General features: G+C 34.2%; 1 protein-coding gene across 1 annotated transcript; it reads left to right on the forward strand.

Annotated features, from left to right (window-relative positions):
* The first annotated feature begins 1,268 nt into the window (after positions 1-1,268).
* Positions 1,269-17,510, forward strand: LOC110932758 (TMV resistance protein N). Its single transcript, XM_022176015.2, has 6 exons — positions 1,269-1,982; positions 2,068-2,343; positions 2,621-2,800; positions 6,007-6,576; positions 17,044-17,293; positions 17,335-17,510. Exons 1-6 carry the CDS (start codon positions 1,269-1,271, stop codon positions 17,508-17,510), a joined length of 2,166 nt encoding a protein of 721 aa, XP_022031707.2.
* The last annotated feature ends 928 nt before the right edge of the window (positions 17,511-18,438 follow it).

Here is an 18,438-nt window from a genome sequence, read left to right on the forward strand (position 1 = left end):
ATCTCAGATAGTTAACATACTTTCTTAGGATTGTTGGTGTTCCATTCCCAACAGGCATATGCCACTAATATTATTTTACATGCAGGAATGGAATCTTGAAACCCTGTGGCCACTCAAGTTGACACTCACCCAATGGTCAGTGCTTCCAACGAACCCCTCTTTGATTATCCCACTCAATACAACATGGGCACTTCAGTACCTTACATTCACTAGGCCTAACACTAGGCCTGATATCTCGTACGCTGCACAAGAGCTTTGCATGCATATGCACTCTCCTCGTTTGGATCATTGGAATGCACTTAAGCGGATTATTAGATATATTCATGGTAACGTCTCCTTTGGGATTCAACTTGGTCCAACCCCTAGTCTCTCTCTTATATCCTACATTGATTCTGAATGGGCAGGTTGTCCTGACACATAGTGTTCTACTTCCGGCAATTGTATCTACTTTGGCGATAATCTCAACTCTTGGTCTTCCAAACGACAATCCACCATCTCTAGGTCTGGTGCCGAGGCTAAATACCAAGGGGTTACTAATGGTGTTGCTGAGATATGTTTATTGTGACAATGTGAGTGCGATTTACTTGTCTGGCAACCCGGTGCAACATCAACGCACAAAACATATTGAGCTAGACATAAATGTTATTCGTAAACAAGTTCAACGGGATAATGTTAGAGTTCTTCGAGTTCCATGTCGCTATTAAATAGCCAAAATTTTTACAAAAGGTCTTCCGAGGATTCTGTTTGATGATTTTCGTTCCAGTCTCAAGGCCTCCTCCCGCTTCTACTTCGGGGTATAATAGCACGGATATTATAGGATTGTATATCCCTGATTTGGTGGCTTGATAATTGTGCATGTATTGTCTCCAAAAATAGGAGATTGAATTATAATTTTTATATATTGTATTGAAATCAATGAGAAAGGCATATTGGATATTATTTACCTCTTACAGATACAATAATTATTCATAATTATATCTGATATGCAGGCATGAATCACAATTTATCAAAATAATTGTTGATACAGTTTTGGATAGATTGACCGCATTCATTTCATGTGTTGATGAAGACCTTGTTGGAATGACAACTCGCTTCCAAGAATTACAACCACTATTAGACAATCGGTTAGGTGGTGTGTGCATGGTTGGGATATGGGGGGTTGGGGGTAGCGGTAAGAGTACTCTTGCATATTCTCTATATAAGAAAATCTCGAAACAATTTGATGCTCACTGCATCCTAGAGAATATTAGAGAGAAAACAAGCGTCGTATGAAGGTGTTACTACTTCTTGATGATGTCAGTAGTGTTGACCAACTAGAGGCGTTAGCTGGAAAACATAGTTGGTTTGGTAGTGGGAGCAGAATATTAATCACTACTAGGGATGAACATTTGCTAAGAACACACAAGGTAGGCCACATCTATCTTGTCAAATTATTATCAGATGATGAGGCTATCCGACTCTTTAAAATACATGCATATAATGAAGAAGTCCCTGTAGAAGATTATGAAACTTTATCATTACGTGTGGTTTCTTATGCCGCTGGGCTCCCTTTAGCACTTAAAGTTCTAGGTTCTTTTTTATACGACAAAAATAATAGTGAGTGGATCGGTACCTTGAAGAAGTTGAAAGAAATCCCAGATCATGAGGTCATGAATATTCTCAAAATTAGTTATGACGGACTTGAAACTTACCAGAAAGAATTATTCTTGGATATTGCATGTTTTTGGAATAAGAAGAGTCAACATGATGCAGTTGAGATACTTGAAGCCTGTGGTTATCACCCTGGAATAGGTATAAAGGTGTTAAAACAAAAGGCTCTCATAAGCATTGTGAATGGCAATTTTGATATGCATGACCTACTCCAAGAAATGGGACACTACATTGTTAGAGGGGAAGGGGTACATCCTTACAGTCCTGAAAGTTATAGCAGACTTTGGAAAGAAGAAGACATTAAAAACTTGTGTTTACGGGATGCGTTAAAGGTAAAGGTTATGAGTTTGAATATATAGAAGATATTATGTGTAGTGAATTATAATAAACACGTATATTTTTCCTACTCCATTGCAGGAAAATTACAAGATTGAAGCGATAAAATATAATGGTTATTTATATGATGGTGGTCATGATTTTTCATCACGCTTCTTTAAGATTGTTTCAAAGTTGAAGAAATTAAGGTGGCTTAGGGTGGACATGCATACTAGAATGTTTGATGGAGAGCCTACTTTTTTAAATGAGTTGTGTTATGCTGATGGGTATCCCACAAGTTCATTCCTAAACAGTTACCCGTTAATGAACCTTATCATTCTAAACTTAAGTTGGAGCACGTATCAAGAAGTTCGGAAGGTAATTCCTTTATTTAAATATATGTAAGTAGTGGATTAGATGTTTGAATTGTTTGTACGCTTACATTAGTTTTGGTTGGGAGAGAACCAACTAGCAAAACGAAAAGGGTAAACTAGAAATCTTGAGAGAGGAATTATATAATTTGCCAAAAAGAATGTTGAAAGAATGATCTTTGGGGATGTAACAATGTTATAGGTTAAGCTTTTAGAAATATATATTATGTAATATGGGCAATGAATAATGCTCAATCCGTACATTGTTTCCTTCTTTGCTGCAGGAAAATGACACTAGCCGTACACTTGGTCCTTCTTTGTTGCAAGAAAATGACACGATTAAAGCCACAACATATAAGGATTTTGAATCTGTTCTAGAATTTCCAAGACTATCATTATCGACGCTTCGTTACCTAAAAGTGCATTATAGCACGTTAACTGAACTTGGGAAAGGTCGTTGGAAGGTAATTTATTTGATTAAATATATTAAAAAGTGGATTTAGATGTTAGAATAAAGGGTAAATTACAATTTTCGTTATTTATATTTGTATCATATTGCAATGGATAGCCTTTAAGTTCAATAATCACAGTCACAATCCTCTATTCGGAAAACTCATTACATCTTTCGTCATTTAGCACTAACCAAGTTAAAATTTTTAGTTAAATCTAATTAACTAAGGGTAACTTTGTATTTTTACCTATTTACTTAAAAGAGTAAATTACAAGTTTTGTCCTTTATGTTTATCCCAAATTTCAGGCGCTATTCCTTACCTTTAAAATTGATGAGTTTTGTCCTTAACGTTTCAAAATCCTGCACGTTATGTCCTTTAGGGCAAACCCAGTTAATTTTTTTTGTTAAATCTGGTGGCATAGACCCCACATAAGGGTAAATTTGTCTTTTTACCCTTTCAATAAAAATATTAAATATAAATTTATAAAGCTTATCTTCTCCACTCAAGTCAGTCTCCCTCACCTCTCTCTCTATATCATTCTCTCTCTAGAAACACCACCTGACACCACCATCTACCACCCACAAAGCCCTCGCGAAAGTAGCCAACAACAAACAGAGAAGAAACCCCACTGCAACCGTCGTCTGTTCCCGCCGGAAAATAACTAACAGAGAAGAAACCCTCAGTTGCTGAAGTTGAACGAGCTATTGGAGCCGGTATATACAAAGACCGTTGCGATTCATCGCCGGCGGTGATCCTCTGTTCCACCGACACCGTCGTAAACTGCCACAAATCATTCAATTGAACCACTCATCGTGACAACAGCAGGTTTGATTGTTGGTGAAGTTCCAGATCTGAAGTTCCAGGTTTGCCGTTGTAAACTGCCACAAATCATTCACTGAAGTTCCAGATCTGCTTTTGAATCAACAACAGGTTCTGAAGTTCCAGATCTGATTTCGAACCTTATTCTGATTTGATTGCTTTTTTTGTTCATCTAAGATGGGTACTTGTTCGATTGTTGGTGACGGTAGCATAGGTTGATGCTTGATTTCACATCTGAACACAGGTTGATTCTCTTTTGGTGAAGAAATATAGGGTGTTGTTGAAATCATCGGTGGCGGTGGGTTTCAAGCTTGATTTTAGGTTATGGTTGCTGATTTTGGGTTGTGGGTGTTGTTGATTTTGGGTGTTTTTTATGGTGACGGAGGTGGTTGTGGTGGTAGGAAGTAGGAGGTCATGGTGGTAGATGGTGGTGGCAGGTGGTGTTTCTAGAGAGAGAATGATACAGAGAGAGAGGTGAGGGAGATAAGCTTAACTAGAAGATAAGCTTTATAAATATATATTTAATATTTTTATTGAAGGGTAAAAAGACAAATTTGCCCTTATGTGGGGTCTATGTGACCAGATTTAACAAAAAAAAATTAACTGGGTTTGCCCTAAAGAACATAACGTGCAAGATTTTGAAACGTTAAGGACAAAACTCATCAATTTTAAAGGTAAAGAACAGTGCCTGAAATTTGGAATAAATATAAAGGACAAAACTTGTAATTTACTCTACTTAAAAAATATATTTAAAAAGAACAGAATATATATATATATATATATATATATATATATATATATATATTTATAAATCAAACACTCATACATTTACACTCTCAACTCTCTCTCTAACCTTGTAACCTAAGCTCTTCACCACCACCACTCTTGCTGTCGGCCACCACCACCGCCGTAAGTACCACCGCCCTGGCATCACGATCGTAAGCACCATCATCGCCTAACATTCTCACTCCACGTCTCTCTTTTCTTGGTCGATTGCAACGGTGGAGTGATGTCAGAGGGGGTGACAAGATTCCAGATTTGCAAAATCGTAGATCTGGAAAATCGAAGTTTGAGAGGATGATGGAATGGTGCGGTTGTGTTTTATTCAGAGGTTAGTTCGCTCGATTAAGTTAATAATTACATTACCATTGATTCAGAGGTGCGGTTTGCTCGATTCAGAGGTTGGATCGGATGCTTGCTTTTGTTCATAGCGCAAGGTTAATTATTACATCCCATTTGATTTCAGAACTGGGTTTTGTTAAAAATTGAATCTTTAACTTTCTTTAAGACTTCCCCCCTTTTTAACTTGTGGAACAGTGTTGAAGAAGCACATGCATCTCACTTATATAGTTATAAACATGAGTTTGTAGGGTTTGTAGTAGCTGTCACAGTGGTGGTGGTGGTGGGAGTTGGTTGGAGAGAGATAACTGATATTGAGATAAAGTGAGATTGGTGGTGGTTATAGTGGACGGTGGTGGTGGTGGTGAAAAAAGTAGGGGAAAGAATGAAAAAAGGTAAGAGATAGAAGTGGGTTTTTAAAATTAGGTTTTAGTTTTTTTTAATTAAGTTGGTAAAATGACTAAAATAGCCTTAACTGATTAGATTTAACTGAAAATTTTAACTTGGTTAGTGTTAAAGAACGAAAGATGTAATGAGTTTTCCGAATAAAATACTGTAACTGTAATTATTGAAGTTAAAGGTTATCCATTATAATCCTACTATTCAAACGAACAAAAACTTTAATTTACCCTAGAATAAAACCTCCTTGTGCTCCTTGTTCGTTTGTTACACCACGTAACTTATTATTAAATCTCCCACCAAAAATCAAAATCCGTTTTTTTTTCTTTTTTACACGTGAAATTAGTTTTTGTCATCTTGAGTGGCAGGAAAGATAATATTACTTTTTTTTTTGAATGGCAGGAAAGATAATAAATAAATTATGCAATTTATCCCATAAGATGAACTTATTAGATCATACTAGCTGCACCAATGGGTGGTGGTCCATCGGCAAAGGCAAAGTCTTTAAAAACACCTAGGTTGGGAAGGGGAAGGTCTTTAGTTCAAATCTCACATATGACAAGCGATTAAAGAAATTAGCCGTTCCAAAAAAAAAAATCATACTAGCTGCCGTCTATAATTTAATACCATCTACCTCATCTTAAATAGCTCCCCCTCAAAACTCAAGAATAATTTGGTGCAAAAAACTGTTACACCTCAACTTTATGTCATTTCCCACCACAAAGATGTAACTAATAATTAATGTTGGTGTAGCATCGCAACAGGCCATTGAAGATGGTTCGTTTGTGCAAACAATGTGCATGCAATTTAAACTCATTTCCATTAGAAAATGTAACTTCTTAAATCATATTGATTCTCATAAACCCTTATATGCTTTATAGCAGCTACCAAATCTAAAAACGCTTCACCTCTCTTCCATGTGGAAGCTACTCAACACACCAGATTTTAATGCACTCCCATGTCTTGAAAAGCTTATCATCTCTCAGTGTGACGAGTTAGTAGAGATTCACTCATCACTAGGAAGGCATGGAAGTCTTAAATACATAAGTGTGTCATATTGTCCCGAGCTTAGAATTTTTCCAACAATCGTCCACATGGAAAATCTCAAGACTGTAGAAATAGGGTATTGTAATTTGGAAGATGGAGACATACCCTCTGGTATTGATAGATTATCCAACTTACAAGAACTAAGTCTACGTGGTAATAAATTTTCACGGTTAGATTTCAGCCTCTTGCAACTTACTAGAATCAAACTCCTCAACATCTCCGGTTGCGAACAACTTCTTGAATTGCCTCAGCTTCCGCCAGGTTTAGTTATTCTTAAAGCAGACAGTTGCAAGTCAGTTACAACCACCGGAGATTGCCATAAAAACTGTAAACAGTTACGCCATGTCTCGCTTATGGATGTGATCATAAATGATGCTGACAGATTACTAGAATTCATGCTTGAGGTCTGTCTATCTATCTCGTTGAATATCAATTTATAGGGCTCGGTTCAAATGAGAATCACCACAAGTTGCGAGAACTTTTTGATCCGGGGCGAGTTGGGCTATAATTTTTTTTGCACAAACGTAGATTAAAACATTATAAACACATCTGTAAAAAAAAATTATCGAGTCGATAGTTTTGACTGATGCAAGTTTTTTTACGCCTTGGCGTAAAGTTTGCATGAAATAAATATTCTTTTTACGCCTCATGTAAATGTGAGTATGCGGCATTTTTTTTTTGCCGAAACAAGTGATTTTTTTATGACTTTTGAGAAAAAAAATTTCTGAAAAAACTTTTTGGATGGCTTAGTTCTCACGGTTATCACAACTCGGGTGGTTCTCATTTTAACCCATCATTATATATATATATATATATATATATATATATATATATATATAGGGGGCTGCTAGAATGAAAACCACCCCGAGTTGTAAGAACCGCGAGAACTACACCCCACGGAGCGCCGTTCGCCAAGATTTTTTTTTACAAGTAGATGTGTGTATTATAAACACAGCCGTAAAAAATCATGGCGAACGGCGCTCCGTGGGGTGTAGTTTTTTACACCACAAGTTTGGTGTTTTTAATTTTTTTTATTTTTTCTTTTTTTTTTACCAAACTTGTGGTGTAAAAAACTACACCCCACGGAGCGCCGTTCGCCATGATTTTTTACGGCTGTGTTTATAATATACACATCTACTTGTAAAAAAAAAATCATGGTGAACGGCGCTCCGTGGGGTGTAGTTCTCGCGGTTCTTACAACTCGAGATGGTTTTCATTCTAGCGGCTCCCTATATATATATATATATATATATATATATATATATATATATATATATATATATATATGGTAGGGCTAGATAGAAAACCCTATCTATATAAAAAACCCTAGAAAACCCAACCTCCCGACATTTTTTTTTTTTGAAAAAAATAACACATGTAATATACATGTTTTTAAGAGTTTTGGGCCAAAAAAATCAAAAAAGCGCCGAAGGGATAATTTAAAAAACAAAAATTTCAGCAACTTTCAGCATTTTTGTCTAACACATGTTAGGCACTGAATTTTGTTTATTTTTTTTTTAAAATCCCTTAGGCGCTTTTTTGTTTTTTTTGGCCCAAAACACTCTAAAACATGTATATCACATGTGTAATTTTTTTCAAAAAAAAAAAATGTCGGGAGGTTGGGTAAAAATGGGGGGAGATTTGGGTTTTCAGAGTTTTCTAAGAATTTTAGGGTTTTTTGTCTAGCATTACCCTATATATATATATATATATATAGGACAAAGATCCGTTAGGAACCACCCTTTATTGCGAGAACCGCGAGAACCAGTGTGAACACAAACAGTAATACCTAAAAAAAATCTAAAAAACACCCAAAAAAAAATTTTTTTTTTTTACTATTTTTTTTTTTACTATTTTTTTGGTAAAATTCGCTATATTTAGTTTACAATAAAAAAATAAAAAAAATTTAAAAAAAAAAAAAATTTCGAGTCATAGTTATCCATGCACATGTGCATTTGTATCTTTTCTTTGACAAATTCCATAATTCATTACAAATATTAGACAATTGCACTTTCATTTACACTACCACGTGTAATACACTACTTTTTACGTTAACAATATTAGAAATGCACATGTGTATCTATATGTATCAACATCAAATAAGGTGTTTTGGTACACTAATTTCTCTTTCATCTATCATTCCATCCATAATACACAAACATGCACATGTGCATTTTTGTCATTTCTTTGACAAATTCCGTAATTCATTACAACTATTAGACAATTGCACTTTCATTTACAGTATCATGTGTAATACAATAGTTTTTACATTACCAATATTAGAAATGCACATGTGCATCTATATGTATCAACATGAAATAAGGTGTTTTGTGTAACAACCCTCGTCAAAACTATTATTTATTGTATTATTTTATTCAATAGGAAAACCTAATTAAGACACCCAAGTGATTCTGCACAAACCCTACGAATTTCAGAACAATCAGAATCAGGATCAGGGCCCCTAAAACGCAGGGGGGTATTCCCTACTCAACGATTATCCTTATAATTTGCTGTAGGAATTGAATTTCGTTGTACGTTGACTCACCAAGGCTATGTTGGACACGAACCTACCCTATCCTACTTTGACTTCCCAGGCGATACGCGGCACAGGTCTTGGATTCTTCCGCGACACGCGGGAGGTGCAAAATTTGGGTATAAATAGAGGGGCCTGGCACTTGCATTTTGCTGTTCGTTCGATGTTAAAATTCTAAATATCCGCTGAGATATAGTCGAAATACTATAAACACACACACGATTCACGAAACGCTGCCGCAATCAGGGTAATAACTCGATCGCTATTACGATTCAACGTCCGATCGATTGTAACTATCCAACGATTGTCCGGGTTCTGCTCAAATTGAGCTTATACTTTGTTATTCATCGTGATTTCGACTTGAATATTTGAGTGCTGTTCGAGTTCGGACTATGCTCTGTTATTCGTTGCGAATCCGATTGAATTGTTAAGTATTGCACTTGTTAATCGTTGTGAGGGTTTAATCTCGTGAATTGTCGTAACTGCTGTATTAGTTACAACCCCGTTTGTGTGAATTAGGTTAATCAGTAGGCTAGACTCTGCCCAAATTGAATCATCAATCTATCAAGGCTTATCGGTAGACTAAACTTTGCCCGTAGAAATCTGCAATGTGAGTTCATTTCTCTTTTCTCACCGTTTGTGAGTCCATACTCTTTTATCACATTTTTATCACCTTTTTGTGATACAATTATATTACAAATGCTTTCTAAAAATCCTAAATGGTTACCAGTTATACTTACAGTGATTAAATTATTATATTTTATAATAACTGCTGGTATGGGAAGTTTTATACATTATTTGATCCTCTTTACGATTAGCCAGAAAGTTAGCTAATAATAGCATGACCACAATTATAACTAATATTATCTTAACATTAAATTGTTAATAAATTTAATGTATGTTTAAGAATAAATCTAAATGGTGGATACCATAATAAAGTCAAGTATAATGTATTCTATTTGTAGTCAGGTTACTATATCATGATATTACAATTAGTGAATTGACATATTGGATAAGTTATAATAGTTGACATAAAATGTCATTATTCTGGATTACATGATTTTGTGCCATAAATAATATATTTGACCAAGTAATGTCACAGGACATCATCATGTCCATCGTTACTAGTTGAAAGAATGATCAACAGTGATATGACCAGAGACACTAGTTGAGAGAATGATTAACAGTGTTATAATTAGAATCACTAGTTGAAAGAATGATCAACAGTGATATAAACAGAGTCACTAGTTAAAAGAATGATCAACAGTGATATGACCCCGTCACAGGAATCGCCTAATAACAGATAAATTGAATAATAGTAAAGTATAGTTATTTGATAAATTCACTATTGGACGAAAGTAAGCCAATGAGTGATATTATTGCTGTTATATTGGAACTGCCATCATGTGACAAAATACTGATTGAATGGGGTAAATACAAATAAATATAAAAACTTTAATACTGTAAGGTATAACAATATATTTTATAAAAATGGAATGATCTCACTCAGCATTTTCCGCTGACAAAACCTTTTTCAAAACATGTTTCAGGTAATTACCATAGATTGGAATAAAGGCTGGATACGGCACTGAAAGGCATCAAGAAATGGCTTATTAAGAAATATTGTTTTATAAAATAAAATTTATCTTTATTAAAGCTACCATTTTAAATAGGGATTTATCCCATCTATTTAAATCAAATCCGGTGTTTTCTAAACTCTGATATTTTCCTAACTCACGGTCCTGATTAAAATTCCGCTGCAATGTTTTTCAAAAATAATCACCGGTACCACTGGACTGCTCACGTCACCGATTCCGGCCAGATGGGGTCGGGGGTCGTGACAGAAGGTGGTATCAGAGCCACTAATCGAGCCATTACTTTAAGCCTATAAGTGTTGTGATAATAATATTTAAACTTAAATAAAAGAGTTAGGAGATTGCTATTAACTGGTAGCACATCTGATAACATTCAAAGATTGAATAAGAAAAGATGCCTTAGTATAAGTTAAGCCACTTGTTTAAGCTAATTAGGTGTTCTTTAATACCTAAATAATAAAGTTAGGAAACTAATACAAATTAACTTATGTGTTGTACATGAATATGTATATGTCAATATGCACATATAATATCCTGGAGGTATTATTTTGTTTTAATGATTCTGTGATATTAATAAGTGAAAATATTTGCAATCCAGATGTCGAATGAAGTATCACATAATCCAGAAGCTCATACTAATAATGAAAATCCTTTGGATAAAAATGCTATAGAAAATCTAATAGCTCAAGGAATAGCTAATGCTTTACCTTTAATAATTAAAGCTGTTAAAAATCCCATAGAACCCACCAAAGCTATGAGTAGTAAGCATACCCGTGACGATAGTTTTAACCATAGTGTCAATAGTGATAATAATGATATTACCAAAACCCCATTTCCCAAGAAGAAGAAGGCGATGACTCTCGGGTGTACCTACAAAGAATTTCTAGCATGTAAACCAACCGAGTTCGCGGGCAGTGAAAGTGCCACGGCTGCTCTACGATGGTTGGAAAAGACGGAAGCTGTTCTTACAATCAGCAAGTGTGCCGAAGAAGATAAGGTGATGTATGCATCTAATCTCTTTAAGGAAGAAGCCTTAGAATGGTGGAATACTATTCTTCAGGCAAAAGGAAGGGCCATGGCTTATGCCATAAACTGGGAAAAATTCAAGGAAATGGTAGAAAGAAAATTTTGTCCTCCTTATGAAAAGGAAAGAATAACTAACAAGTTCCTAAATCATAAAATGATAGATGTGAATTGTCGTGAATATACAACAACGTTCTCCGAATATGCAAGAATGGTACCAACTCTGGCTTCGCCAGAACCCGTACTAATTTCTCGTTATATTTGGGGATTAGTTAGCGAAATCCGAGACATAGTCAAAGCCGTTAGACCACAGACTATTGAGGAAGCAGTTGAACTAGCTAACATGCTGACAGATGGACTAATCCGCACAAGAGAAGAAAACAAGAAAAAAGAGTTAGCCCAGAAAATTTTCCAAGAATTCAAGAAGAAAGAAACTGAACCGTCATTGGAGCAACCTATCTGCAGAAACTGTAACAAAACGCATTCAGGACGATGTCGTTTTAGGAAAACACCTTACTGTGACTTCTGCAAGATGACTGGGCATATAGAGAAAGAGTGTAGAAGGAAAACTAACGTCTGTTACAATTGCGGGGAAACCGGACACATCAAATCATATTGCCCGAAACTAACCAAAGCATCTGACAAAAAGGCTAGAACAACAGACGGAGCTAAGAAGAACGCGCGAGCATACGTACTTACTACACAAGAAGCAGAGATGATTCCAGACGTAGTCACTGATATATAATATCTAAGTTAAGTTGTTATTTGACCCTAGTACAAATAAAAGTTCATAATAAATACATTCCGTCAAATATTTCATCCATTTCAGATCCATAACAAACTTGTTTGGTTTTCACTTTCATTGAATCATTTATTTGGTCACGATCACCTTCTGGTGACGTTTTCACAAATTTGAAGCTTGTGCTAATCTCGTTGCACCTCTTACATACGGGTTTAATTATTTATTTATGTTGAATCCGCTTTGATTTATTCTATCAAAACAATCTTAACACAATCGTGTGCTAAGATAATGATACACAAATTCATTTCATATTTCCGTGTATCTATCGAGCGCTTCGTAATCTTTATTGCTTTATTATCTTTGATCGAAAAACTTTCTTCAACTATTTCAATTTCAATCCAAAATAAATTTATTTGAAACATTCGGATTTACTTCATTTGATTTACATCATGGTGAAACTCGTTTCATTCACCGCTACTATTTCAAATCACTATGACACCTTGTGGCGTCATAATAAATTTGTAGCTTGCGTTATTTTCAATTTCACTCCTAATGTACGAATTTTAATCTTTGGTTCATATGCTTAACCAGTCTTAATACAACTATGTGTTAAGATAAAAGTACACAAATTCATATCATATTCCAGTGAACCTCTTAACGTTTCTTTCATCATTTATCGAAAATTCTATAGTAATTCATTTGGTCTTTTCATTATCAATTGAAAATCCTATTCGAAATAAATATCCAAATTCACTCCATTTAAGCTTTCAGTTATTTACACGGTGAAATTTTTCAGTCACCGTAATTATTGAATTATTTCGATCATTTCGACACCTTGCGGAGTCGTTATAAACTTGTAGCCTGGGCTAATCCTAATCATACATTCAAAACCATGTATGTATTTCGTTTGACTCATCCTTTGAAAGCAGTCTTGATGCAATTATGTATTAAGACAATGATACACTAAACCCTATTGTATTTTGGCGTATCCTTGCAATTTAATAAATGTCAACACATTTTTCCTTTTGGTTCGATAGTTGACAATCATTTTCGTACTTCTATTTCATTCTGAACTTGTTGATTCTGAGTCTTCTCCAGTTGCCAATCAAAGTAAGTTTTCTTTTAACCATGAATTTTATTCTAAAAAGACATTCACTAATTGTAAACAGATATCTATTTGATCATATATCTATTGGCTTGAACCTAGTCCCATTCGAAACTATATCATTTCATCTCATTCGGTTGTCATCGATTTCTTGAACTATTTCAGTTGAACTTTTTGAACCCTACTTATACAACTAGTATTCACAAAATTTGATTCTGTGTCATTTACCTTAAGAATCTAGTTTTATTTAATTATGACATAAATCTAATAGAAATATCATAACCCAAATCTCGAGGACGAGATTTTTATTAAGGTGGAGAGGATGTAACAACCCTCGTCAAAACTATTATTTATTGTATTATTTTATTCAATAGGAAAACCTAATTAAGACACCCAAGTGATTCTGCACAAACCCTACGAATTTCACAACAATCAGAATCAGGATCAGGGCCCCTAAAACGCAGGGGGGGTATTCCCTACTCAACGATTATCCTTATAATTTGCTGTAGGAATTGAATTTCGTTGTACGTTGACTCACCAAGGCTATGTTGGACACGAACCTACCCTATCCTACTTTGACTTCCCAGGCGATACGCGACACAGGTCTTGGATTCTTCCGCGACACGCGGGAGGTGCAAAATTTGGGTATAAATAGAGGGGCCTGGCACTTGCATTTTGCTGTTCGTTCGATGTTAAAATTCTAAATATCCGCTGAGATATAGTCGAAATACTATAAACACACACACGATTCACGAAACGTTGCCGCAATCAGGGTAATAACTCGATCGCTATTACGATTCAACGTCCGATCGATTGTAACTATCCAACGATTGTCCGGGTGCTGCTCAAATTGAGCTTATACTTTGTTATTCATCGTGATTTCGACTTGAATATTTGAGTGCTGTTCGAGTTCGGACTATGCTCTGTTATTCGTTGCGAATCCGATTGAATTGTTAAGTATTGCACTTGTTAATCGTTGTGAGGGTTTAATCTCGTGAATTGTCGTAACTGCTGTATTAGTTACAACCCCGTTTGTGTGAATTAGGTTAATCAGTAGGCTAGACTCTGCCCAAATTGAATCATCAATCTATCAAGGCTTATCGGTAGACTAAACTTTGCCCGTAGAAATCTGCAATGTGAGTTCATTTCTCTTTTCTCACCATTTGTGAGTCCATACTCTTTTATCACATTTTTATCACCTTTTTGTGATACAATTATATTACAAATGCTTTCTAAAAATCCTAAATGGTTACCAGTTATACTTACAGTGATTTAATTATTATATTTTATAATAACTGCTGGTATGGGAAGTTTTATACATTATTTGATCCTCTTTACGATTAGCCAGAAAGTTAGCTAATAATAGCATGACCACAATTATAACTAATATTATCTTAACATTAAATTGTTAATAAATTTAATGTATGTTTAAGAATAAATCTAAATGGTGGATACCATAATAAAGTCAAGTATAATGTATTCTATTTGTAGTCAGGTTACTATATCATGATATTACAATTAGTGAATTGACATATTGGATAAGTTATAATAGTTGACATAAAATGTCATTATTCTGGATTACATGATTTTGTGCCATAAATAATATATTTAACCAAGTAATGTCATAGGACATCATCATGTCCATCGTTACTAGTTGAAAGAATGATCAACAGTGATATGACCAGAGACACTAGTTGAGAGAATGATCAACAGTGTTATAATTAGAATCACTAGTTGAAAGAATGATCAACAGTGATATAAACAGAGTCACTAGTTGAAAGAATGATCAACAGTGATATGACCCCGTCACAGGAATCGCCTAATAACAGATAAATTGAATAATAGTAAAGTATAGTTATTTGATAAATTCACTATTGGACGAAAGTAAGCCAATGAGTGATATTATTGCTGTTATATTGAAACTGCCATCATGTGACAAAATACTGATTGAATGGGGTAAATACAAATAAATATAAAAACTTTAATACTGTAAGGTATAACAATATATTTTATAAAAATGGAATGATCTCACTCAGCATTTTCCGCTGACAAAACCTTTTTCAAAACATGTTTCAGGTAATTACCATAGATTGGAATAAAGGCTGGATACGGCACTGAAAGGCATCAAGAAATGGCTTATTAAGAAATATTGTTTTATAAAATAAAATTTATCTTTATTAAAGCTACCATTTTAAATAGGGATTTATCCCATCTATTTAAATCAAATCCGGTGTTTTCTAAACTCTGATATTTTCCTAACTCACGGTCCTGATGAAAATTCCGCTGCAACGTTTTTCAAAAATAATCACCGGTACCACCGGACTGCTCACGGCACCGATTCCGGCCAGATGGGGTCGGGGGTCGTGACATTTTGGTACACTACTTTGAATACACTTTCCCTTTCATATATCATACCATCCTTAATACACTACCATTACCTCCTACCATCCATAATACAATACCATTACCTCCTACCATCCATAATACAATATATTTTCACTTTATTACATGTATGTAAACACCATTTATACCATCCAATCAACACATTACATCATAAATTTACAACTATAACCAAACCATCAACCACTAGATATAACTAACCAAAAAACATGTATATGGGCCTACTTCTCCATTCAAAATCACAAACTTTTTGTAACAAAACACGTTATATCATGGTTATACCTAATGATGCACATGTGCATTTTGAATATTGGTAATGTAAAAAGTAGTGAATTATGAATGGTATTGTAAATTAAAGTGCAATTGTCTATTCCGGATAACGTATTACCGAATTTGTCGAAGTAATGATACATATGCACATGTGTACCAAAAAAAAAAAAAAAAAAACGTTTTTTTTTTTTGGTAACTAAATATAGCGATTTTTTTAGGAAAAGTATTAGAAAAAAAATTGAGTGCTTTTTTGATTTTTTTTAGATTTTATTTTGTGTTCACATTGGTTCTCGCGGTTCTCACAATAAGGGTGGTTCTCGCATGAACCTTACCCTATATATATATATATATATATATATATATATATATATATAGGGGAATGCTAGACAGAAAACCCTTAAATTTTTAGAAAACTCTGGAAACTCAAATCTCCCCCCATTTTTACCCAACCTCCCGACATTTTTTTTTTTTGAAAAAAATAACACATGTAATATACATGTTTTAAAGTGTTTTGGGCCAAAAAAAAAAAAACAAAAAAGCGCCGAAGGGATTTTTTTTAAAAAAATAAACAAATTTCAGCAATGTCCGGTTGCCTAACATGTGTTAGGCACAAAAGATAGAAATTGCTGATTTTTTTTTTAAATCATCCCTTCGGCGCTTTTTTGTTTTTTTTGGCGCAAAACTCTTAAAAACATGTATATTACATGTGTTATTTTAAAAAAAAATGTCGGGAGGTTGGGTTTTCTAGGGTTTTTCTATATATAGGGTTTTCTATATAGCCCTACCCTATATATATATATATATATATATATATATATAGGGGAGGGTTCAGTTGAAAACTACTAGTTAGAGTGAAAACTCGAAAACTAACTAAAAACCTAAAAAAAATACCAAAATTAATTTTTTTTTACAATTTTTGCTACTTTTTATATATATAAAAATCTTTTTTTTCAAAAAAAAAAAATTGTAGTACTACACATGTGTAGTATACATATAATGCACATGTGCAGTACAAGTTTTTTTTTTTTTTTTGACAAAAAATTTTTTTATATGTAAAAAGTAGCAAAAACTTGTAAAACAAAAAAAAACATGTTTTTTAGGCTTTTTTAGTTAGTTTTCAAGTTTTCACTCTAACTAGTGGTTTTTAATTGAACCCTCCCCTATATATTTATATAGAGAAGCTAATGTATTTGTGTTATTTAGGTAAAGGCTATTGAGAATGGATGCATGCGTCTTCAACTTGAAGGTGTTGAAATTGCAAAGGGATTTACACCTTTGCTTCCAGAGAAATGGTACGATGACTTTTGTGGTTTCTTAATATGTGCTGTTCTTTATAGAGGTGATCACTTGGATATTAATATAAGAGCGAAGGTGATGAGTGGTATGGATTATCAAAGTGATGTGGTTTGGGAGGAAAGGAATAGCAATAGTATGAAGGAGGCAATTAGGGAAGGTGATAGTGATAAACATACAAAACTCGTTCACTATTTTTAGAGGAAAATGATTGTGATAAGCATTTGAGGACATGGGTCACATATGTTTCATTTGGTTCATTGAGATATGCTGCACGGTGGGATCAAACGTACAAAGCTATATCTTTTGAAGTTGATGCTGATGGCTGTCATAGTTTTGGGGTTAGACTAGTCGACAAGAAAAGTAAAGGTGTGTAAGAACCTAAAGGGGTGACTATGTTATTTTTAAAATTCGTGATGGCTTTTTGGAATCTTTGTTTGTTTGTTTAATGTTTCTTGTTAAAAACTTGTGAAAGTTGAAAATCGATTGTTTATAAGTTTAAACTAAAAGAGAAATCAACATATAAAACGCAAATTTTTGTAATGGTTGGGTAATACAACCTTCTATTCGCATCCTGTGCATGATGAGCCACTTCAAAGACGCATGAGGAGGCTATTTTTGAAAGTCGTGGTGGTCAATGGCTATTTTCGTAATTTTCCATTTTATATATGATTAATTTGGTAAACACAGGGTTTAATCTATCTAATCTAAACGATTGTTTGTTCAAACCTATCTAACAACTTTTCATTTCAATTCGGAGTAGTTTCTAACGCATCCTAAGAGCATTCACATCCCTTCCACCAAATTTACCTTATAATTCCATTAAAAACAGATACACTTTACCTCTCCTTTAAATTAAATAAGAGTTAACTGTCATTTTCGTCTCCGTGATTTGTTCAATTATGTCAGTTCAGGCCAAATTTCAGATTTGTACCATTTTCGTCCTTGACATTTTTTAAACATGTCAATTCCATCCAAAAAACTAAGGATGAATCGAATAATTGGACAAACCAAAGGGACGAAAATGACAGTTAACTCATTCTTTTTTGGACGGAACTGACATGTTTCAAGAATATCAGGATGAAAATGAAAATGGTACAAATAAGAAATTTGGTTTGAACCGGCATATTTGAACAAACTACAAGGACGAAAATAGGAGTTAACTCATTAAATAAACTTTATTTATACATTTATCATTACATTTTATCTTCTCACTCACAACCACTTTCAAAATATATTAAAAAAATATTGAGGGTGACTAGTGATCTCAATATACACATTGTTCTTCTCAAATATCAAGATAAA

The sequence above is a fragment of the Helianthus annuus genome, chromosome 4, assembly GCF_002127325.2.
Source record: "Helianthus annuus cultivar XRQ/B chromosome 4, HanXRQr2.0-SUNRISE, whole genome shotgun sequence".
Taxonomy (NCBI): Eukaryota; Viridiplantae; Streptophyta; class Magnoliopsida; order Asterales; family Asteraceae; genus Helianthus; species Helianthus annuus.

What these genes read in the sequence shown, in the direction of transcription:
- LOC110932758 (XM_022176015.2), top strand. Translation starts at nt 1,269, where the DNA reads ATGAAGGTGTTACTACTTCTTGATGATGTCAGTAGTGTTGACCAACTA. An exon ending in CGTATCAAGAAGTTCGGAAG is followed by an intron (nt 2,344 to 2,620) that starts GTAATTCCTTTA and finishes TCTTTGCTGCAG; the next exon opens with GAAAATGACACTAGCCGTAC. An exon ending in TACTAGAATTCATGCTTGAG is followed by an intron (nt 6,577 to 17,043) that starts GTCTGTCTATCT and finishes TGTGTTATTTAG; the next exon opens with GTAAAGGCTATTGAGAATGG.